The 23,412-nt window shown below is 42.6% G+C and overlaps 1 protein-coding gene across 1 annotated transcript; it reads left to right on the plus strand.

Moving 5' to 3' along the window:
• The first annotated feature begins 114 nt into the window (after positions 1-114).
• On the plus strand, positions 115-22,789 carry LOC139351809 (tenascin-X-like). The gene is made up of 22 exons (XM_070993815.1): positions 115-394; positions 1,318-1,575; positions 2,045-2,302; positions 3,586-3,843; positions 4,953-5,210; positions 5,925-6,182; positions 7,298-7,555; positions 8,290-8,547; positions 9,016-9,273; positions 9,829-10,086; positions 10,477-10,734; positions 11,203-11,460; positions 12,036-12,293; positions 12,765-13,022; positions 13,530-13,787; positions 14,274-14,531; positions 18,211-18,468; positions 18,947-19,204; positions 19,775-20,032; positions 20,590-20,847; positions 21,207-21,464; positions 22,731-22,789. Exons 1-22 carry the CDS (start codon positions 115-117, stop codon positions 22,787-22,789), a joined length of 5,499 nt encoding a protein of 1,832 aa, XP_070849916.1.
• The last annotated feature ends 623 nt before the right edge of the window (positions 22,790-23,412 follow it).

The following is a 23,412-nucleotide window of genomic DNA, read 5'->3' on the forward strand; positions in this document are numbered from 1 at the left end:
CGGCATGGCCCAATGACTTCATGGTCCTCCCTGTCACAATGCTAAAAGTAATGCCAAATAAAAAACATGAGTAATCAAACACAAAACACAATTCCATCTTGAAAAAAATGGTAAATGCTCTGTTTTTATGATTCAGCTCCTCCCAAAACACCCAACTTCAGATCAATAGGACAAGATGAGACCAGTATCACTCTGCAGTGGAATGAAGTCAACGACAACATCAGCTTCATCCTCCAGTATGATGATACAGAGATAAGCATCACTGCACCAGATGGAGATGGAGGAGTCACTCACACAGTCTCATCTCTCACTGCTGGAACTAAACACACATTCACTCTCTTCTCTGTGTTTGAGGACGTCAGAAGCAGTGGAGTAAGCCTCACTGCAGTCACTGGTGAGATGTTTGACTTCATTAATATGTACTTATTCAAGAACAACTGTGTTATCCTGTGCTGACCGAAGAAAAATCCAACCTTTCAATATCGTGAAATACATGTTTGAATTTCTAGTGTATCACACAAGTTGCTACTTGACCAATTAATGATTTTTAAAGAAACAATGGATGTGGTGACTGTTTGTAAGATGTAAACAGCAGTTGGGAGCAGCAGTGGATCAAAGAGTGCAAAGTGTGAATGAAAGCAACGCTTAATCATGTTCAGATAGCATCAGGGAGAAAAACTTAATGAACAGTAGTTTGTAGCACTGATTTTACATGAATGGAAGCAATGTGGGGCTGCACGGTGGAGCAGCAGGTAGTGCGGGTGCCTCACAGCAAGAAGGTTGCCGGTTCGATCCCCGGGTCAGGCAGGGCCTTTCTGTGTGAAGTTTGCATGTTCTTCCCATGCATGGGTTCTCTCCGGGTACTCCGGCTTCCTCCCACAGACCAAAAACATGCTCATTAGGTTGATTGATGACTCTAAATTGTCTGTAGGTGTGAATGTGAGTGTGATAGTTTGTTTGTCCTTACATGTTGCCCTGCAATCGGCTGGCGACCGGTTCAGGGTGTACCCCGCCTCTCGCCCATTGTAGCTGGGATAGGCTCCAGCCCCCCGCAACCCCGAAAGGCGGTATAGATAATGGATGGATGGAAGCAATGTGTGTGGAGCAGGCTTTGAAGTCGACCACGCTTTGGTGAGAATCTGTGTAACTGGTGCAAATGAGATCAGCCAAAGTAGCTGATGTGAGAGACTTTCATAACTCCATATTCCTGTTTGAAACTTCTCTCAGAGTGGTGCAAAATAGATGAAGATAAACAGTGAAAAGCAGCAAAGGTTTTTTTGAAGATTGTCTTTTCTAATTGCTCTCTTTTCATCTCAGCTCCTCCAAACCCAGACAACTTTAGATCAACCAAACAAGATGAGACCAATATCGCTCTGCAGTGGAATGAAGTCAACGACAACATCAGCTTCATCCTCCAGTATGATGATACAGAGATAAACATCACTGCACCAGATGGAGATGGAGGAGTCACTCACACAGTCTCATCTCTCACTGCTGGAACTAAATACACATTCACTCTCTTCTCTGTGTTTGAGGATGTCAGAAGCAGTGGAGTAAGCATCACTGCAGTCACTGGTGAGATGTTTGACTTCTTCAGTGTTTTATGAACAAAGCATAACACTGTTGTTTTCTGTGAGCAGTGTGTGAAGCAATACTGGATGATAAAAGACATGTTCCAACGTGTGTATCATAGAGATAATTCAATGGCTATCTAATGGTTCATAGATTAGTTTGCAATGGTCTGGCACTCATTAACCAATTAACACCAGTAAGTTACAGCCACACTTGCAAGTTGCTAACAAGCAGCTGTCATCAGCAAGAGCTTTGACTGAACAACAGGAGGCTGAAAGCAGGAATCATTTTTTAATCTCACCTTGGAGACAGCGACTGAACAATGATTTGTATTTACTAGCAATAACAGTAGAAATGGAGAAACAGATGAAGGCAGCAGGCATGTAAATAAACAGCTCTGTTGAATGGAATCAAGACTGACATGCAGACTGTTGGTGATGAAATTGGTCATTGATCTGTTTTTCTGTCTCAGCTCCTCCAAACCCAGACAACTTCAGATCACTTAAACAGAATGAGACCAATATCGCTCTGCAGTGGAATGAAGTCAACGACAACATCAGCTTCATCCTCCAGTATGATGATACAGAGATAAGCATCACTGCACCAGATGGAGATGGAGGAGTCACTCACACAGTCTCATCTCTCACTGCTGGAACTAAATACACATTCACTCTCTTCTCTGTGTTTGAGGACGTCAGAAGCAGTGGAGTAAGCATCACTGCAGTCACTGGTGAGATGTTTGACTGCAGCAATATGTACTGAATCAAGAACAACTGTGTTGTCCTGTGTTAACTGACGTAAAATGCAAACTTTCAAGATGGTGAAATACATGTTTGAATTTCTAGTGTATCACACAAGTTGCTACTTGACCAATTAATGATTTTTAAAGAAACAATGAATGTGGTGACTGTTTGTAAGATGTAAACAGCAGTTGGGAGCAGCAGTGGATCAAAGAGTGCAAAGTGTGAATGAAAGCAACGCTTAATCATGTTCAGATAGCATCAGGGAGAAAAACTTAATGAACAGTAGTTTGTAGCACTGATTTTACATGAATGGAAGCAATGTGTGTGGAGCAGGCTTTGAAGTCGACCACGCTTTGGTGAGAATCTGTGTAACTGGTGCAAATGAGATCAGCCAAAGTAGCTGATGTGAGAGACTTTCATAACTCCATATTCCTGTTTGAAACTTCTCTCAGAGTGGTGCAAAATAGATGAAGATAAACAGTGAAAAGCAGCAAAGGTTTTTTTGAAGATTGTCTTTTCTAATTGCTCTCTTTTTATCTCAGCTCCTCCAAACCCAGACAACTTTAGATCAACGAAACAAGATGAGACCAATATCGCTCTGCAGTGGAATGAAGTCAACAACAACATCAGCTTCATCCTCCAGTATGATGATACAGAGATAAACATCACTGCACCAGATGGAGATGGAGGAGTCACTCACACAGTCTCATCTCTCACTGCTGGAACTAAATACACATTCACTCTCTTCTCTGTGTTTGAGGACGTCAGAAGCAGTGGAGTAAGCATCACTGCAGTCACTGGTGAGATGTTTGACTTCTTCAGTGTCTTATGAACAAAGCATAACACTGTTGTTTTCTGAGAACAGTGTGTGAAGCAATACTGGATGATAAAAGACATGTTCCAACGTGTGTATCATGGAGATAATTCAATGGCTGTCTAATGGTTCATAGATTAGTTTGCAATGGTCTGGCACTCATTAACCAATTAACACCAGTAAGTTACAGCCACACTTGCAAGTTGCTAAAACAAGCAGCTGTCATCAGCAAGAGCTTTAACTGAACAACAAGAGGCTGAAAGCAGGAATCATTTTTTAATCTCACCTTGGAGACAGCGACTGAACAATGATTTGTATTTACTAGCAATAACAGTAGAGATGGAGAAACAGATGAAGGCAGCAGGCATGTAAATAAACAGCTCTGTTGAATGGAATCAAGACTGACATGCAGACTGTTGGTGATAAAATTGGTCATTGATCTGTTTTTCTTCTCAGCTCCTCCAAACCCAGACGACTTCAGATCACTTAAACAGAATGAGACCAATATCGCTCTGCAGTGGAATGAAGTCAACAACAACATCAGCTTCATCCTCCAGTATGATGATACAGAGATAAACATCACTGCACCAGATGGAGATGGAGGAGTCACTCACACAGTCTCATCTCTCACTGCTGGAACTAAATACACATTCACTCTCTTCTCTGTGTTTGAGGACGTCAGAAGCAGTGGAGTAAGCATCACTGCAGTCACTGGTGAGATGTTTGACTTCATTAATAACCATTACAGCGTCTCAGCAGTAACATTAGTCCATCTATGTGCTAAAAAGGCTAACCCAGTGGAAGCAAACAACAATTTCAAAGAGGAAAGGCTGAAGAAAGTCAGACAGCACTCTGAGTTTCTGGCCACTCGTGGTCCCTCTGGCCTGTTGGATTAAACAACCCAGAAGGCTCATCTCTTTATGTCTTCCTTGAGGGTCCCATCAACACACTCGATCATCAGCGCTGTCCTTCAAAAGTTCCTGACTGACACAATAGTGAATGTTTTACCCCATCAACATCATTGATTGTTGTGGCTAAAGAGGGAAAGGACCATCCAGATTGTTCCCAGTGCAAAGGTCAAAAGTCTGCATCTCTGTGATGGTCTGGGGGGTTGTGCTAGTGCCCATAGCATGAGTGGCCTGCACATCTGTGATGGCACCGTTAGTGCTGAAAGGTTTTGGAGCAACACATGCTGCCATCCAGCAAGGTCTTTTTCAGGGACATCCCTGGTTTTTCCAGCAAGACAATGTCAAGCCATATTCTGTGGCTTCACAGTAGAAGAGTGAGGGTATTAGACCGGCCTGCTGCATCCAGACCTGTGATGCATTATAAAGCACAAAAAGTGACAACAGAGACCCAGAGTGTTGAGCAGCAGAAGTCAAATATCAAGAATGGGAAAGACTTTCATTTTCAGAGCTTCAACAATTAGTGTCCTCAGTTCCCAAATGCTTCCTGAGTGTTGAAGAGGTGATGTAACACTGTGCTAAACCTGCCCATGAACCAAATTATCGGAACGTGTAGCAGGCCTCAAATTCAGTATGTGAGAGTATGTTTACAACAAATGATATTTTGTTTTTATACTGTCTTCAACTGAATATAGTTTGAAAAACATTTACCAACAATGACATTCATTTTTAATGTTTTACAGTGTCCCAAATTCATTGGAATTGGACTTGTATTGGCTGAGACATATCAAATTTGACTGTTTGTTAGTTTACAATTCTATTTTTTTTATTTTTTATTTTTTTTTTTTTTTATTTTGAGAACATCTCTGAGTTGGTGTCTGGTGATAAAATTGGTCACTTCTCTGTTTTTCTTCTCAGCTCCTCCAAACCCAGACAACTTTAGATCAACGGGACAAAATGAGACCAGTATCACTCTGCAGTGGAATGAAGTCAATGACAATGTCAGCTTCATCCTCCAGTATGATGATACAGAGATAAACATCACTGCACCAGATGGAGATGGAGGAGTCACTCACACAGTCTCATCTCTCACTGCTGGAACTAAATACACATTCACTCTCTTCTCTGTGTTTGAGGACGTCAGAAGCAGTGGAGTAAGCATCACTGCAGTCACTGGTGAGATGTTTGACTGCAGCAATATGCACTGAATCAAGAACAACTGTGTTGTCCTGTGTTAACTGACGTAAAATTTGTAATTAAAGTTTGTAGCACTGATTTTACATGAATGGAAGCAATGTGGGGCTGCACGGTGGCACAGCAGGTAGTGCGCGTGCCTCACAGCAAGAAGGTTGCCGGTTCGATCCCCGGGTCAGGCAGGGCCTTTCTGTGTGAAGTTTGCATGTTCTTCCCGTGCATGCGTGGGTTCTCTCCGGGTACTCCGGCTTCCTCCCACAGACCAAAAACATGCTCATTAGGTTGATTGATGACTCTAAATTGTCCGTAGGTGTGAGTGTGAATGTTTGTTTGTCCTTACATGTGGCCCTGCAATCGGCTGGCGACCGGTTCAGGGTGTACCCCGCCTCTCGCCCATTGTAGCTGGGATAGGCTCCAGCCCCCCGCAACCCCGAAAGGGATAGGCGGTATAGATAATGGATGGATGGAAGCAACGTGTGTGGAGCAGGCTTTGAAGTCGACCACGCTTTGGTGAGAATCTGTGTAACTGGTGCAAATGAGATCAGCCAAAGTAGCTGATGTGAGAGACTTTCATAACTCCATAATCCTGTTTGAAACTTCTCTCAGAGTGGTGCAAAATAGATGAAGATAAACAGTGAAAAGCAGCAAAGGTTTTTTTGAAGATTGTCTTTTCTAATTGCTCTCTTTTCATCTCAGCTCCTCCAAACCCAGACAACTTTAGATCAACCAAACAAGATGAGACCAATATCGCTCTGCAGTGGAATGAAGTCAACAACAGCATCAGCTTCATCCTCCAGTATGATGATACAGAGATAAACATCACTGCACCAGATGGAGATGGAGGAGTCACTCACACAGTCTCATCTCTCACTGCTGGAACTAAATACACATTCACTCTCTTCTCTGTGATTGAGGACGTCAGAAGCAGTGGAGTAAGCCTCACTGCAGTCACTGGTGAGATGTTTAACTTCATTAATAACCATTACAGCGTCTCAGCAGTAACATTAGTCCATCTATGTGCTAAAAAGGCTAACCCAGTGGAAGCAAACAACAATTTCAAAGAGGAAAGGCTGAAGAAAGTCAGACAGCACTCTGAGTTTCTGGCCACTCGTGGTCCCTCTGGCCTGTTGGATTAAACAACCCAGAAGGCTCATCTCTTTATGTCTTCCTTGAGGGTCCCATCAACACACTCGATCATCAGCACTGTCCTTCAAAAGTTCCTGACTGACACAATAGTGAATGTTTTACCCCATCAACATCATTGATTGTTGTGGCTAAAGAGGGAAAGGACCATCCAGATTGTTCCCAGTGCAAAGGTCAAAGGTCTGCATCTCTGTGATGGTCTGGGGGGTTGTGCTAGTGCCCATAGCATGAGTGGCCTGCACATCTGTGATGGCACCGTTAGTGCTGAAAGGTTTTGGAGCAACACATGCTGCCATCCAGCAAGGTCTTTTTCAGGGACATCCCTGGTTTTTCCAGCAAGACAATGTCAAGCCATATTCTGTGGCTTCACAGTAGAAGAGTGAGGGTATTAGACCGGCCTGCTGCATCCAGACCTGTGATGCATTATAAAGCGCAAAAAGTGACAACAGAGACCCAGAGTGTTGAGCAGCAGAAGTCAAATATCAAGAATGGGAAAGACTTTCATTTTCAGAGCTTCAACAATTAGTGTCCTCAGTTCCCAAATGCTTCCTGAGTGTTGTTAGAAGAAGAGGTGATGTAACACTGTGCTAAACCTGCCCATGAACCAAATTATCGGAACGTGTAGCAGGCCTCAAATTCATTATGTGAGAGTATGTTTACAACAAATGATATTTTGTTTTTATACTGTCTTCAACTGAATATAGTTTGAAAAACATTTACCAACAATGACATTCATTTTTAATGTTTTACAGTGTCCCACATTCATTGGAATTGGACTTGTATTGGCTGAGACATATCAAATTTGACTGTTTGTTAGGTTACAATTCTATTTTTTTTATTTTTTTATTTTTTTTTTTTTATTTTGAGAACATCTCTGAGTTGGTGTCTGGTGATAAAATTGGTCACTTCTCTGTTTTTCTTCTCAGCTCCTCCAAACCCAGACAACTTTAGATCAACGGGACAAAATGAGACCAGTATCACTCTGCAGTGGAATGAAGTCAATGACAATGTCAGCTTCATCCTCCAGTATGATGATACAGAGATAAACATCACTGCACCAGATGGAGATGGAGGAGTCACTCACACAGTCTCATCTCTCACTGCTGGAACTAAATACACATTCACTCTCTTCTCTGTGTTTGAGGACGTCAGAAGCAGTGGAGTAAGCCTCACTGCAGTCACTGGTGAGATGTTTGACTGCAGCAATATGTACTGAATCAAGAACAACTGTGTTGTCCTGTGTTAACTGACGTAAAATTTGTAATTAAAGTTTGTAGCACTGATTTTACATGAATGGAAGCAATGTGGGGCTGCACGGTGGCACAGCAGGTAGTGCGCGTGCCTCACAGCAAGAAGGTTGCCGGTTCGATCCCCGGGTCAGGCAGGGCCTTTCTGTGTGAAGTTTGCATGTTCTTCCCGTGCATGCGTGGGTTCTCTCCGGGTACTCCGGCTTCCTCCCACAGACCAAAAACATGCTCATTAGGTTGATTGATGACTCTAAATTGTCCGTAGGTGTGAGTGTGAATGTTTGTTTGTCCTTACATGTGGCCCTGCAATCGGCTGGCGACCGGTTCAGGGTGTACCCCGCCTCTCGCCCATTGTAGCTGGGATAGGCTCCAGCCCCCCGCAACCCCGAAAGGGATAGGCAGTATAGATAATGAATGGATGGAAGCAATGTGTGTGGAGCAGGCTTTGAAGTCGACCACGCTTTGGTGAGAATCTGTGCAACTGGTGCAAATGAGATCAGCCAAAGTAGCTGATGTGAGAGACTTTCATAACTCCATATTCCTGTTTGAAACTTCTCTCACAGTGGTGCAAAATAGATGAAGATAAACAGTGACAATGAAAAGCATCAAAGGTTTTTTAAAGATTGTCTTTTGTTCACAAAACCCCTAAATTGCCCTCTTTTCTGTCTCAGCTCCTCCAAACCCAGACAGCTTCACATCAACGGGACAAAATGAGACCAGTATCACTCTGCAGTGGAATGATGTGAATGACAACGTCAGCTTCATCCTCCAGTATGATGATACAGAGATAAACATCACTGCACCAGATGGAGATGGAGGAGTCACTCACACAGTCTCATCTCTCACTGCTGGAACTAAATACACATTCACTCTCTTCTCTGTGATTGAGGACGTCAGAAGCAGTGGAGTAAGCATCACTGCAGTCACTGGTGAGATGTTTGACTTCTTCAGTGTTTTATGAACAAAGCATAACACTGTTGTTTTCTGTGAGCAGTGTGTGAAGCAATACTGGATGATAAAAGACATGTTCCAACATGTGTATCATGGAGATAATTCAATGGCTGTCTAATGGTTCATAGATTAGTTTGCAATGGTCTGGCACTCATTAACCAATTAACACCAGTAAGTTACAGCCACACTTGCAAGTTGCTAACAAGCAGCTGTCATCAGCAAGAGCTTTGACTGAACAACAAGAGGCTGAAAGCAGGAATCATTTTTTAATCTCACCTTGGAGACAGCGACTGAACAATGATTTGTATTTACTAGCAATAACAGTAGAGATGGAGAAACAGATGAAGGCAGCAGGCATGTAAATAAACAGCTCTGTTGAATGGAATCAAGACTGACATGCAGACTGTTGGTGATAAAATTGGTCACTGATCTGTTTTTCTTCTCAGCTCCTCCAAACCCAGACGACTTCACATCAACAGGACAAAATGAGACCAGTATCACTCTGCAGTGGAATGAAGTCAACAACAACATCAGCTTCATCCTCCAGTATGATGATACAGAGATAAACATCACTGCACCAGATGGAGATGGAGGAGTCACTCACACAGTCTCATCTCTCACTGCTGGAACTAAATACACATTCACTCTCTTTTCTGTGTTTGAGGACGTCAGAAGCAGTGGAGTAAGCATCACTGCAGTCACTGGTGAGATGTTTGACTTCATTAATATGTACTTATTCAAGAACAACTGTGTTATCCTGTGTTGACCGAAGAAAAATCCAACCTTTCAATATCGTGAAATACATGTTTGAATTTCTAGTGTATCACACAAGTTGCTACTTGACCAACTAATGATTTATGAAGAAACAATGAATGTGGTGACTGTTAGTAAGATGTAAACAGCAGTTGGGAGCAGCAGTGGATCAAACAGTGCAAAGTGTGAATGAAAGCAACGCTTAATCATGTTCAGATAGCATCAGGGAGAAAAACTTAATGAACAGTAATTTGTAGCACTGATTTTACATGAATGGAAGCAATGTGTGTGGAGCAGGCTTTGAAGTCGACCACGCTTTGGTGAGAATCTGTGCAACTGGTGCAAATGAGATCAGCCAAAGTAGCTGATGTGAGAGACTTTCATAACTCCATATTCCTGTTTGAAACTTCTCTCAGAGTGGTGCAAAATAGATGAAGATAAACAGTGAAAAGCAGCAAAGGTTTTTTTGAAGATTGTCTTTTCTAATTGCTCTCTTTTCATCTCAGCTCCTCCAAACCCAGACAACTTTAGATCAACCAAACAAGATGAGACCAGTATCACTCTGCAGTGGAATGAAGTCAACGACAACATCAGCTTCATCCTCCAGTATGATGATACAGAGATAAACATCACTGCACCAGATGGAGATGGAGGAGTCACTCACACAGTCTCATCTCTCACTGCTGGAACTAAATACACATTCACTCTCTTCTCTGTGTTTGAGGACGTCAGAAGCAGTGGAGTAAGCATCACTGCAGTCACTGGTGAGATGTCTGACTGCATTAATATGTACTAGCAATGACTTAAAATGAACAATATGTGGGTGAAATCTGGGATGCTTCATTTTCACCCAGAGATGAGGGCAGCTGTTGGACAGTGAATAACTCTAAAGAGCAGAAAATCTAAAGATGACGGAGCAAAATGGAGTGAACGACAACGTCAGCTTCATTCTCCAGTCCCTTTACTGCATAATATGAACTCATGATAGGGTCTAGAGATCATTTTGTTATCAGTTAATCGGCATGGCCCAATGACTTCATGGTCCTCCCTGTCACAATGCTAAAAGTAATGCCAAATAAAAAACATGAGTAATCAAACACAAAACACAATTCCATCTTGAAAAAAATGGTAAATGCTCTGTTTTTATGATTCAGCTCCTCCCAAAACACCCAACTTCAGATCAACGGGACAAGATCAGACCAGTATCACTCTGCAGTGGAATGAAGTCAACGACAACATCAGCTTCATCCTCCAGTATGATGATACAGAGATAAACATCACTGCACCAGATGGAGATGGAGGAGTCACTCACACAGTCTCATCTCTCACTGCTGGAACTAAATACACATTCACTCTCTTCTCTGTGTTTGAGGACGTCAGAAGCAGTGGAGTAAGCATCACTGCAGTCACTGGTGAGATGTTTGACTTCTTCAGTGTTTTATGAACAAAGCATAACACTGTTGTTTTCTGTGAACAGTGTGTGAAGCAATACTGGATGATAAAAGACATGTTCCAACATGTGTATCATGGAGATAATTCAATGGCTGTCTAATGGTTCATAGATTAGTTTGCAATGGTCTGGCACTCATTAACCAATTAACACCAGTAAGTTACAGCCACACTTGCAAGTTGCTAACAAGCAGCTGTCATCAGCAAGAGCTTTGACTGAACAACAGGAGGCTGAAAACAGGAATCATTTTTTAATCTCACCTTGGAGACAGCGACTGAACAATGATTTGTATTTACTAGCAATAACAGTAGAGATGGAGAAACAGATGAAGGCAGCAGGCATGTAAATAAACAGCTCTGTTGAATGGAATCAAGACTGACATGCAGACTGTTGGTGATAAAATTGGTCACTGATCTGTTTTTCTTCTCAGCTCCTCCAAACCCAGACGACTTCACATCAACAGGACAAAATGAGACCAGTATCACTCTGCAGTGGAATGAAGTCAACAACAACATCAGCTTCATCCTCCAGTATGATGATACAGAGATAAACATCACTGCACCAGATGGAGATGGAGGAGTCACTCACACAGTCTCATCTCTCACTGCTGGAACTAAATACACATTCACTCTCTTTTCTGTGTTTGAGGACGTCAGAAGCAGTGGAGTAAGCATCACTGCAGTCACTGGTGAGATGTTTGACTTCATTAATATGTACTTATTCAAGAACAACTGTGTTATCCTGTGTTGACCGAAGAAAAATCCAACCTTTCAATATCGTGAAATACATGTTTGAATTTCTAGTGTATCACACAAGTTGCTACTTGACCAACTAATGATTTATGAAGAAACAATGAATGTGGTGACTGTCAGTAAGATTTCAACAGTAGTTAGGAGCAGCAGTGGATCAAACAGTGCAAAGTGTGAATGAAAGCAACGCTTAATCATGTTCAGATAGCATCAGGGAGAAAAACTTAATGAACAGTAGTTTGTAGCACTGATTTTACATGAATGGAAGCAATGTGTGTGGAGCAGGCTTTGAAGTCGACCACGCTTTGGTGAGAATCTGTGCAACTGGTGCAAATGAGATCAGCCAAAGTAGCTGATGTGAGAGACTTTCATAACTCCATATTCCTGTTTGAAACTTCTCTCACAGTGGTGCAAAATAGATGAAGATAAACAGTGACAATGAAAAGCATCAAAGGTTTTTTAAAGATTGTCTTTTGTTCACAAAACCCCTAAATTGCCCTCTTTTCTGTCTCAGCTCCTCCAAACCCAGACAGCTTCACATCAACGGGACAAGATCAGACCAGTATCACTCTGCAGTGGAATGATGTGAATGACAACGTCAGCTTCATCCTCCAGTATGATGATACAGAGATAAACATCACTGCACCAGATGGAGATGGAGGAGTCACTCACACAGTCTCATCTCTCACTGCTGGAACTAAATACACATTCACTCTCTTCTCTGTGATTGAGGACGTCAGAAGCAGTGGAGTAAGCATCACTGCAGTCACTGGTGAGATGTTTGACTTCTTCAGTGTTTTATGAACAAAGCATAACACTGTTGTTTTCTGTGAGCAGTGTGTGAAGCAATACTGGATGATAAAAGACATGTTCCAACATGTGTATCATGGAGATAATTCAATGGCTGTCTAATGGTTCATAGATTAGTTTGCAATGGTCTGGCACTCATTAACCAATTAACACCAGTAAGTTACAGCCACACTTGCAAGTTGCTAAAACAAGCAGCTGTCATCAGCAAGAGCTTTGACTGAACAACAGGAGGCTGAAAGCAGGAATCATTTTTTAATCTCACCTTGGAGACAGCGACTGAACAATGATTTGTATTTACTAGCAATAACAGTAGAGATGGAGAAACAGATGAAGGCAGCAGGCATGTAAATAAACAGCTCTGTTGAATGGAATCAAGACTGACATGCAGACTGTTGGTGATGAAATTGGTCACTGATCTGTTTTTCTGTCTCAGCTCCTCCAAACCCAGACGACTTCACATCAACAGGACAAAATGAGACCAGTATCACTCTGCAGTGGAATGAAGTCAACAACAACATCAGCTTCATTCTCCAGTATGATGATACAGAGATAAACATCACTGCACCAGATGGAGATGGAGGAGTCACTCACACAGTCTCATCTCTCACTGCTGGAACTAAATACACATTCACTCTCTTCTCTGTGTTTGAGGACGTCAGAAGCAGTGGAGTAAGCATCACTGCAGTCACTGGTGAGATGTTTGACTTCATTAATATGTACTTGACCAAGAACAACAGTGTTGTCCTGTTTTAACTGACATAAAATGCTAACTTTCAAGATGGGGAAATACATGTTTGAATTTCTAGTGTGCCACACACATTGCTGCATGACCAACTAATGATTTATGAAGAAACAATGAGTGTGGTGACTGTCGGTAAGATGTCAACAGTAGTTGAGAGCAGCAGTGGCTTAAACAGTGCAAAGTGTGAATGAAAGCAACGCTTAATCATGTTCAGATAGCATCAGGGAGAAAAACTTAGACCTCGCTTTGGTGAGTGTCTGTGTAACTGGTGTAAATGAGACCTGCCAAAGTAGCTGATGTGAGAGACTTTCATAACTCCATATTCCTGTTTAGAACTTCTCTCAGAGTGGTGCAAAATAGATGAAGATAAACAGTGACAATGAAAAGCATCAAAGGTTTTTTTAAAGATTGTCTTTTGTTCACAAAACCCCTAAATTGCCCTCTTTTCTGTCTCAGCTCCTCCAAACCCAGATGACTTCAGATCAACAGGACAAAATGAGACCAGTATCACTCTGCAGTGGAATGAAGTCAACGACAATGTCAGCTTCATTCTCCAGTATGATGATACAGAGATAAACATCACTGCACCAGATGGAGATGGAGGAGTCACTCACACAGTCTCATCTCTCACTGCTGGAACTAAACACACATTCACTCTCTTTTCTGTGTTTGAGGACGTCAGAAGCAGTGGAGTAAGCATCACTGCAGTCACTGGTGAGATGTTTAACTCAGTTAATGACCACTATAGTCTATAAGCATTACTGCAAAACAAAAATTTGATGGATTTAATATTCACTTTCTGAATCTGTATCTGTAATCTGACTGCATTAATATGTACTAGCAATGACTTAAAATGAACAATATGTGGGTGAAATCTGGGATGCTTCATTTTCACCCAGAGATGAGGGCAGCTGTTGGACAGTGAATAACTCTAAAGAGCAGAAAATCTAAAGATGACGGAGCAAAATGGAGTGAACGACAACGTCAGCTTCATTCTCCAGTCCCTTTACTGCATAATATGAATTCATGATAGGGTCTAGAGATCATTTTGTTATCAGTTAATCGGCATGGCCCAATGACTTCATGGTCCTCCCTGTCACAATGCTAAAAGTAATGCCAAATAAAAAAACATGAGTAATCAAACACAAAAGACAATTCCATCTTGAAAAAAATGGTAAATGCTCTGTTTTTATGATTCAGCTCCTCCCAAAACACCCAACTTCAGATCAATAGGACAAGATGAGACCAGTATCACTCTGCAGTGGAATGAAGTCAACGACAGCATCAGCTTCATCCTCCAGTATGATGATACAGAGATAAACATCACTGCACCAGATGGAGATGGAGGAGTCACTCACACAGTCTCATCTCTCACTGCTGGAACTAAATACACATTCACTCTCTTCTCTGTGTTTGAGGACGTCAGAAGCAGTGGAGTAAGCATCACTGCAGTCACTGGTGAGATGTTTGACTTCATTAACAACCATTACAGCTGTCTCTGGGGATGTGGAACGTCACCTCTGTAGGGGAAGGAGCCGGAGCTTGCGCGTGAGATGGAGCGCTACCAGTTGGATCTGGTGGGGCTCACCTCTACACACAGCGTCGGTTCTGGAACTTTTCTCCTGGATAGGGGTTGGACTCTTTTCTTCTCCAGAGTCGCCCAAGGTGTGAGGCGCCAGGCGGGTGTGGGGATATTCAAAAAATCCTCAGCTGAATGCCGCTACATTGGAGTTTACCCCAGTGGACGAGAGGGTCGCCTCCCTACGCCTTCGAGTTGTGGGGGGGGGGGGGGGACTCTGACTGTTGTTTGTGCACACGCACCGAACAGCAGTTCAGAGTATTCAGCCTTCTTGGAGACCCTGAGTGGAGTCCTGCATGGGACTCCGGTAGGGGATTCCATATTCCTCTGGGGGACTTCAACGCACACATGGGCAACGATGGAGACACCTGGAGAGGCATGATTGGGAGGAATGGCCCCCTAATCTGAACCCAAGTGGTTGTTTGTTACTGGACTACTGTGCTAGTCATGGACTATCCATAATGAACACCATGTTCGTACATAAGGATGCTCATAAGTGTACATGCTACCAGAGTGCCCTAGGTTGAAGGTCGATGATCGATTTCGTCATTGTATCATCTGACCTGAGGCCGCATGTTTTGGACACTCAGGTGAAGAGAGGGGCGGAGTTGTCAACTGATCACCATCTGGTGGTGAGTTAGATCCAAGGGTGGGGGAAGACTTCAGACAGACCAAGTAAACACAAGCGTGTGGTGCGGGTGAAATGGGAATGTCTGGAGGAGGCCCCTGTCCAAGAGATCTTCAACTCATACCTCCAACAGAGCTTTTCTGGCATCCCTGTGGAGGTTGGGGGCATCGAACCTGAGTGGGAGATGTTCAAAGCTTCCATTGCTGAAGTTGTGGCGGAGAGCTGTAGTTTAAAGGTCTTGGGTGCCTCAAGGGGCGGTAACCCTCAAACGCAGTGGTGGACACCAGTGATCAGGGAAGCCGTCCGACTGAAGAAGGAGTCCTTCTGGGATATGTTATCTCGGAGGACTCCGGAGGCAGTTGCAAGGTACTGACAGGAACGAGGGCCAGCAGCATCCGCCGTAGGGGAGGCAAAGTAGCGAGTGTTGGAGGAGTTCAGAGCAGCCATGGAGAAGGACTTTCGGTCAGCACTAAGGTGTTTCTGGAAAACCACCCGGAACCTCAGGAGGGGGAAACAGGGAACCATCCAAGCTGTGTACAGTACAGTACAGTTAGGCCGGTAGTTGAACCTCAGATTGAAGAGGAACAATCTGGATTCCATCCTGTCCGTGAAACAACGGACCAGCTCTTTACTCTCGCAAGGATCCTGGAGGGGGCCTGGGAGTATGTCCATCCAGTCTACATGTGTTTTGTGGACTTGGAGAAGGCGTATGACCGGGTCCCCCAGGAGATATTGTGGGAGGTGCTGTGGTTGTATGGGGTGAGGGGGTCACTACTCAGGGCCATCCAATCTTTATATGCCCAAAGCAAGAGCTGTGTTTGGGTACTCGGCAGTAAGTCGGACTTATTTCCGGTGGGGGTTGGCCTCCGTCAGGGCTGTGCCTTGTCATCAAGTCTCCTGTTCATGATATCCATGGACACGATATCAAGGCATCGTCGGGGGAGGAGGGTCTGCAGTTCGGTGTGCTGAGGGTCTCATCACTGTTTTTTGCAGATGATCTGGTCCTGTTGGCATCATCGGTCTGTGACCTCCGGCACTCAATGGATCGGTTTGCAGCTGAGTGTGAAGCAGCTGGGATGAGGATCAGCACCTCTAAATCTGAGGCCATGGTTCTCAGCAGGAAACCGATGGATTGCCTACTCCGGGTAGGGAATGAGTCCTTGCCCTAAGTGAAGGAATTGAAGTACCTCTGGGTCTTGTTCACAAGTGAGGGGGCAATGGAGCATGAGATTGGTTGGAGAATCAGAGCAGCAGGGGCGGTATTGCGTTTGCTCTGCCACACCGTTGTGACAAAAAGAGAGCTGAGCCAGAAGGCAAAGCTCTCAATCTACTGGTCAATCTTCATTCCAACTCTCACCAATAGTCTTGAGGGCTGGATCATGACCAAAAGAACTAGATCGTGGGTACAAGCAGCCGAAATGGGTTTCCTCAGGAGGGTGGCTGGCATCTCCCTTAGAGATAGGGTGAGAAGCTCAGTCATCTGTGAGGGACTTGGTGGAGAGCCGCTGCTCCATTGCGTTGAAAGGAGCCAGTTGAGGTGGTTCAGGCATCTGGTAAGGATGCCCCCTGGCCACCTCCCCAGGGAGGTGTTCCAGGCACGTCCAGCTGGGAGGAGACTACAGGAAGACCCACGACTAGGTGGAGAGATTATATCTCCACACTGGCCTGGGAACTCCTCGGGATCCCCCAGTAACAGCTGGTTAATGTGGCCCGGGAAAGGGAAGTTTGGGGTCCCCTGCTGACGCTGTTGCCCCCATGACCCGACCCCAGATAAGCGGTGGAAGATGAGATGAGATGAGATGAGATGAGATGAGATGAGATGAGATGAGATGAGATGAGATGAGATGAGATGAGATGAGAAAACCATGGCAGCCTCTCAGCAGTAACATTAGTCCACCTATGTGCTAAAAAGGCTAACCCAGTGAAACAATTTCAGAAAAAAGGCTGACGAAAGTCAGACAGCACTCTGAGTTTCTGGCCACTCGTGGTCCCTCTGGCCTGTTGGATTAAACAACCCAGAAGGCTCATCTCTTTATGTCTTCCTTGAGGGTCCCATCAACACACTCAATCATCAGCACTGTCCTTCAAAAGTTCCTGACTGTCACAATATTGAATGTTTTACCTCATCAACATCATTGATTGTTGTGGCTAAAGAGGGAAAGGACCATCCAGATTGTTCCCAGTGCAAAGGTCAAAGGTCTGCATCTCTGTGATGGTCTGGGGGATTGTGCTAGTGCCCATAGCATGAGTGGCCTGCACATCTGTGATGGCACCGTTAGTGCTGAAAGGTTTTGGAGCAACACATGCTGCCATCCAGCAAGGTCTTTTTCAGGGACATCCCTGGTTTTTCCAGCAAGACAATGTCAAGCCATATTCTGTGGCTTCACAGTAGAAGAGTGAGGGTATTAGACCGGCCTGCTGCATCCAGACCTGTGATGTATTATAAAGCACAAAAAGTGACAACAGAGACCCAGAGTGTTGAGCAGCAGAAGTCAAATATCAAGAATGGAAAAGACTTTCATTTTCAGAGCTTCAACAATTAGTGTCCTCAGTTCCCAAATGCTTCCTGAGTGTTGAAGAGGTGATGTAACACTGTGCTAAACCTGCCCATGAACCAAATTATCGAAACGTGTAACAGGCCTCAAATTCAGTATGTGAGAGTATGTTTACAACAAATGATATTTTGTTTTTATACTGTCTTGAACTGAATATAGTTTGAAAAGTATTCGCAAGCAATGACATTCATTTTTAATGTTTTACAGTGTCCCAACTTCATAGGAGATGGACTTGTATTGGCTGAGACATATCAAATTTGACTGTTTGTTAGTTTACAATTCCCAGGCGTTTTTTTGTTTGTTTGTTTTTTTGAGAACATCTCTGAGTTGCTGTCTGGTGATAAAATTGGTCGCTACTCTGTTTTTCTGTCTCAGCTCCTCCAAACCCAGACAACTTCGCATCAACAGGACAAGATGAGACCAGTATCACTCTGCAGTGGAATGAAGTCAACGACAACATCAGCTTCATCCTCCAGTATGATGATACAGAGATAAAGATCACTGCACCAGATGGAGATGGAGGAGTCACTCACACAGTCTCATCTCTCACTGCTGGAACTAAATACACATTCACTCTCTTCTCTGTGTTTGAGGACGTCAGAAGCAGTGGAGTAAGCATCACTGCAGTCACTGGTGAGATGTTTGACTTCTTCAGTGTCTTATGAACAAAACATAACACTGTTGTTTTCTGTGAACAGTGTGTGAAGCAAAACTGGATGAGAAAAGACATGTTCCAACGTGTGTATCATAGAGATAATTCAATGGCTGTCTAATGGTTCATAGATTAGTTTGCAATGGTCTGGCACCCATTAACCATTAACCAATTAACACCAGTAAGTTACAGCCACACTTGCAAGTTGCTAAAACAAGCAGCTGTCATCAGCAAGAGCTTTGACTGAACAACAGGAGGCTGAAAACAGGAATCATTTTTTAATCTCACCTTGGAGACAGCGACTGAACAATGATTTGTATTTACTAGCAATAACAGTAGAGATGGAGAAACAGATGAAGGCAGCAGGCATGTAAATAAACAGCTCTGTTGAATGGAATCAAGACTGACATGCAGACTGTTGGTGATAAAATTGGTCACTGATCTGTTTTTCTGTCTCAGCTCCTCCAAACCCAGACGACTTCACATCAACAGGACAAAATGAGACCAGTATCACTCTGCAGTGGAATGAAGTCAACGACAACATCAGCTTCATCCTCCAGTATGATGATACAGAGATAAACATCACTGCACCAGATGGAGATGGAGGAGTCACTCACACAGTCTCATCTCTCACTGCTGGAACTAAATACACATTCACTCTCTTTTCTGTGTTTGAGGACGTCAGAAGCAGTGGAGTAAGCATCACTGCAGTCACTGGTGAGATGTTTGACTGCAGCAATATGTACTGAATCAAGAACAACTGTGTTGTCCTGTGGTAACTGACGTAAAATGCAAACTTTCAAGATGGTGAAATACATGTTTGAATTTCTAGTGTATCACACAAGTTGCTACTTGACCAATTAATGATTTTTAAAGAAGCAATGAATGTGGTGACTGTTAGTAAGATGTAAACAGCAGTTGGGAGCAGCAGTGGATCAAACAGTGCAAAGTGTGAATGAAAGCAACGCTTAATCATGTTCAGATAGCATCAGGGAGAAAAACTTAATGAACAGTAGTTTGTAGCACTGATTTTACATGAATGGAAGCAATGTGTGTGGAGCAGGCTTTGAAGTCGACCACGCTTTGGTGAGAATCTGTGTAACTGGTGCAAATGAGATCAGCCAAAGTAGCTGATGTGAGAGACTTTCATAACTCCATATTCCTGTTTGAAACTTCTCTCAGAGTGGTGCAATAATAGATGAAGATAAACAGTGAAAGGAAGCAAAGGTATTTTTGAAGATTGTCTTTTGTTCACAAAACCCCTAAATTGCTCTCTTTCCTTCTCAGCTCCTCCAAACCCAGACAGCTTCACATCAACAGGACAAGATGAGACCAGTATCACTCTGCAGTGGAATGAAGTCCACGACAACGTCAGCTTCATCCTCCAGTATGATGATACAGAGATAAACATCACTGCACCAGATGGAGATGGAGGAGTCACTCACACAGTCTTATCTCTCACTGCTGGAACTAAATACACATTCACTCTCTTCTCTGTGTTTGAGGACGTCAGAAGCAGTGGAGTAAGCATCACTGCAGTCACTGGTGAGATAACTGACATTTTAAATGTTTTATGAGCCAAGGGTAACAAAGCTATTTCCATTTCTTAGTACACCTGTGACCGAACATTGTGTCACAAATGAAATATTTGAACTGCTGGTGCATCACATGGTTTGGCTGAGCAATTGTTTATTAAATATGGTGTAATGTGGTTGCAACCAATAGACCATCAGACAGACTGTGAAACTACAATAACAGTGTGCTGCAGCAAACTCTTAAATAGCAGTTATGGCTGAAAGCTGCAGTGATTCATTTCTTCATTGTGGTGCAGACAACTGTTTGAAAGTGAGCGGCAGTTTCCAGCAGTGATAGAAAGGAGTAAGAGATTAGGCATGCAAAGAAACAGCTCTGTTTGTGTATGTGTGCAGTTGACACTTAGCAGGAGCAGCAGAGGAGCAGCTGGTAGAGATCATTTTCCCGATAGTAGTTTTTTAATTACAAACGCTTTCCAGCCAAATTTAGAAACTGAACAATGAACAAGGATTGTTTTTACAAGCAGTGTTTTTCAGATAAATGTACTCGCTTCTCCTTTTCTGTCTCAGCTCCTCCAAACCCAGACAGCTTCAGATCAACTAAACAAGATGAGACCAGTATCACTCTGCAGTGGAATGAAGTCAACAACAACGTCGGCTTCATCCTCCAGTATGATGATACAGAGATAAACATCACTGCACCAAATGGAGATGGAGGAGTCACTCACACAGTCTCATCTCTCACTGCTGGAACTAAATACACATTCACTCTCTTCTCTGTGTTTGAGGACGTCAGAAGCAGTGGAGTAAGCCTCACTGCAGTCACTGGTGAGATGTTTGACTTCATTAATAACCACTATAGCATCTCAACATCACTGTAAAACAACAATTTGATGGGTTTAATGTTATTTTCTGAATTATTTCTGAATCCGTATTTCAATATGACTTAATACTATATTTGCCAACACAGAAAATCTTTCTATCGCCTGGATTCCAAAAAAGTTTTGGCACTGTGTGAAACTTGGATAAAGCAGAATGGAATCATTTCTTCATCCTTCTTGACATTTATTCAATTGACAACAGCACAAAGACAATAGATTTGAACTTTTCGCCACTTCAGTTTCATGGATTTTTTTTTTCTGAATACATTATGTGGAATTTGAAGCCTGATCTCTTTTCTGTCTCAGCTCCTCCAAACCCAGACAACTTCACATCAACGGGACAAAATGAGACCAGTATCACTCTGCAGTGGAATGAGGTCAATGACAACATCAGCTTCATTCTCCAGTATGATGATATGGAGATAAAGATCACTGCACCAGATGGAGATGGAGGAGTCACTCACACAGTCTCATCTCTCACTGCTGGAACTAAATACACATTCACTCTCTTCTCTGTGTTTGAGGACGTCAGAAGCAGTGGAGTAAGCATCACTGCAGTCACAAGTAAGATAATTAACATTTTGTAATGGATTATGAACCAAGAATAACACTGTTTTTTTCATCTGCACATCGCACTGAATTAGATGATGAAATATACATTTGAATGGCTCGTGTGTCACAGAATTGGCTTCATGACCATTGGTTTATGAGCTTAGTTACAATATAATAATGGCCACTACCTAATGGGTGCAAGGTTACATCATCAGAATCAGTTTGCAGCAGCAGCACCTTAAATTGAGCAAAATGTTCATGAAAGCTGATTGATTTTCTCCTTGAATCCTGGGAAGCCACTGGACAGTTAATAGTTCTTACCAGCAGCAGTTGTTATTTCCCTGTCCCATAGGTAAATCTTCCTTCTTCTCGTGCATGTTTTTTTCTTCATTTCTTTGTGTCATTTGAAAACTTTCCATTTCATTTTCAGTTTAAAGATCATAATTAAATTCTCATAGAAATATGCATATGAAATTTTACAGTTGCTTATAATTAATCTGCACATATTCTACTTTCTATGTGAACAACCACCACCTTGCCAAAACCTCTCTGACTCTGCCTCCTTCCAAAGTGCCTTGTAAGTACAAGCATTCACTGTTACATTACCTAACAGCCTTTGCTTTGAGTGCCTAATTCATAAATGTATTTATGTCAGATTGATTGTAATTGATTCCTTATCACTGCTGTTCCCCACGTTTCTGTAAAACCAGAGAATCGGTTGCTCCTTAAATACATCAAATTAAACATGATTTAACAAGTTTTTGAAGTAGTATTGTGTACAGAAAATACGCGTGGACTTCTTTGGTAAAGCTATAGACAAATCACGATATGTTTCATAAATTTTTGTAAGAATAATTGTTGCGTCATTCATTGTTGAACCAATTTTTCAGCCATTGTTATGTAAGTTATAATAACTAATAGTATAAGTGGATGTAAGCACCATATTTATGGTTATTTTAAATGATGTTAAATGCTTGGCTATATTAAAAGAAAACTTCCATTTACAATATCGTGCGTCGTTGAATGTAACGTATTGTGTTTTTATGTCAACAGTTTATGTTGTTGGATTGAACCTCAGATTAAGGACGTCTATTCCGTTGTCAGAATTGAACATTCAGTCTGTGTTAGAGGAGGTGAGACTAACCGCTGTTTCAGTTCATTTCTTTCAATGCCATGACTGGTTTATATTCACTTTAAATTCAAATAATCTTGAAATTATTCTGTTCAGTATTAACAGTTTTCTTTCTGTTGTGTATGTGTGTGTTGTGTTCTTTCTAGCTCCTCAGACCATATGGATTATCATCACAGGTGTTCTCCCTGAAGGTTCGCTCTGTTGAGCCATGAGATCAGCGGGGAGAAAAATAGGGTGAAAGGGAGGAGAATGAATCTGAAATGCAAAAACATATTGAACTGCTTTCTTTGAAGAAAATGGAAAAAACTGATGATGGAAAATCGGTTTTATCAGATTCCTGTGAAATACAGGATTTTCTTCCAATAAGACATTGTGCATTCCAAATCATCTTATTCTCCACTTTTACCATATGAAGTAATTCAAATTCCCAGTTTGTACTGTTGTAATGCTGTAAATGCAGCTGTTAATAATGCAATACATGGTCCAGTCAAGCTGCAACTTTCGAATGCACGACTATTTAAACTTTCACAAAGAGAAAGCAAAATTTCTCTCTGTGAAGATTTTTTTGGGGCTGTTTCACATTTTGAAACCTGTCCAGCTGTTAGTCGTGCTAGCAATGCATTGTGGGACAATAGTGTCCTCTTAAAAAAAAAAACAAACTACTGTCTATTTTTTGTGTGCATACTGGTTGTGCATTTCCTTTTGTCACTTTTGCACAAAATCTGCTTCAAGTGTGCTGCCTGGATTTCAGGCAGCATTGTCATAGCAGTCAAGCAGAAGTCACTTGACTCAAGATTTTTATTATGTTTAATTTGTTATTTTCTTTTG

This window comes from Chaetodon trifascialis, chromosome 23, assembly GCF_039877785.1.
Source record: "Chaetodon trifascialis isolate fChaTrf1 chromosome 23, fChaTrf1.hap1, whole genome shotgun sequence".
NCBI classification, from domain to species: domain Eukaryota; kingdom Metazoa; phylum Chordata; class Actinopteri; order Chaetodontiformes; family Chaetodontidae; genus Chaetodon; species Chaetodon trifascialis.

Bases quoted from the DNA above. Each gene is read 5' to 3' on its own strand.
- LOC139351809 (XM_070993815.1), top strand. From the start codon at position 115: ATGCTCTGTTTTTATGATTCAGCTCCTCCCAAAACACCCAACTTCAGA. The intron at 10,735-11,202 runs GTGAGATGTTTG...TTTTCTTCTCAG, and splicing joins AAGCATCACTGCAGTCACTG to CTCCTCCAAACCCAGACGAC. The intron at 11,461-12,035 runs GTGAGATGTTTG...TTTCTGTCTCAG, and splicing joins AAGCATCACTGCAGTCACTG to CTCCTCCAAACCCAGACAGC.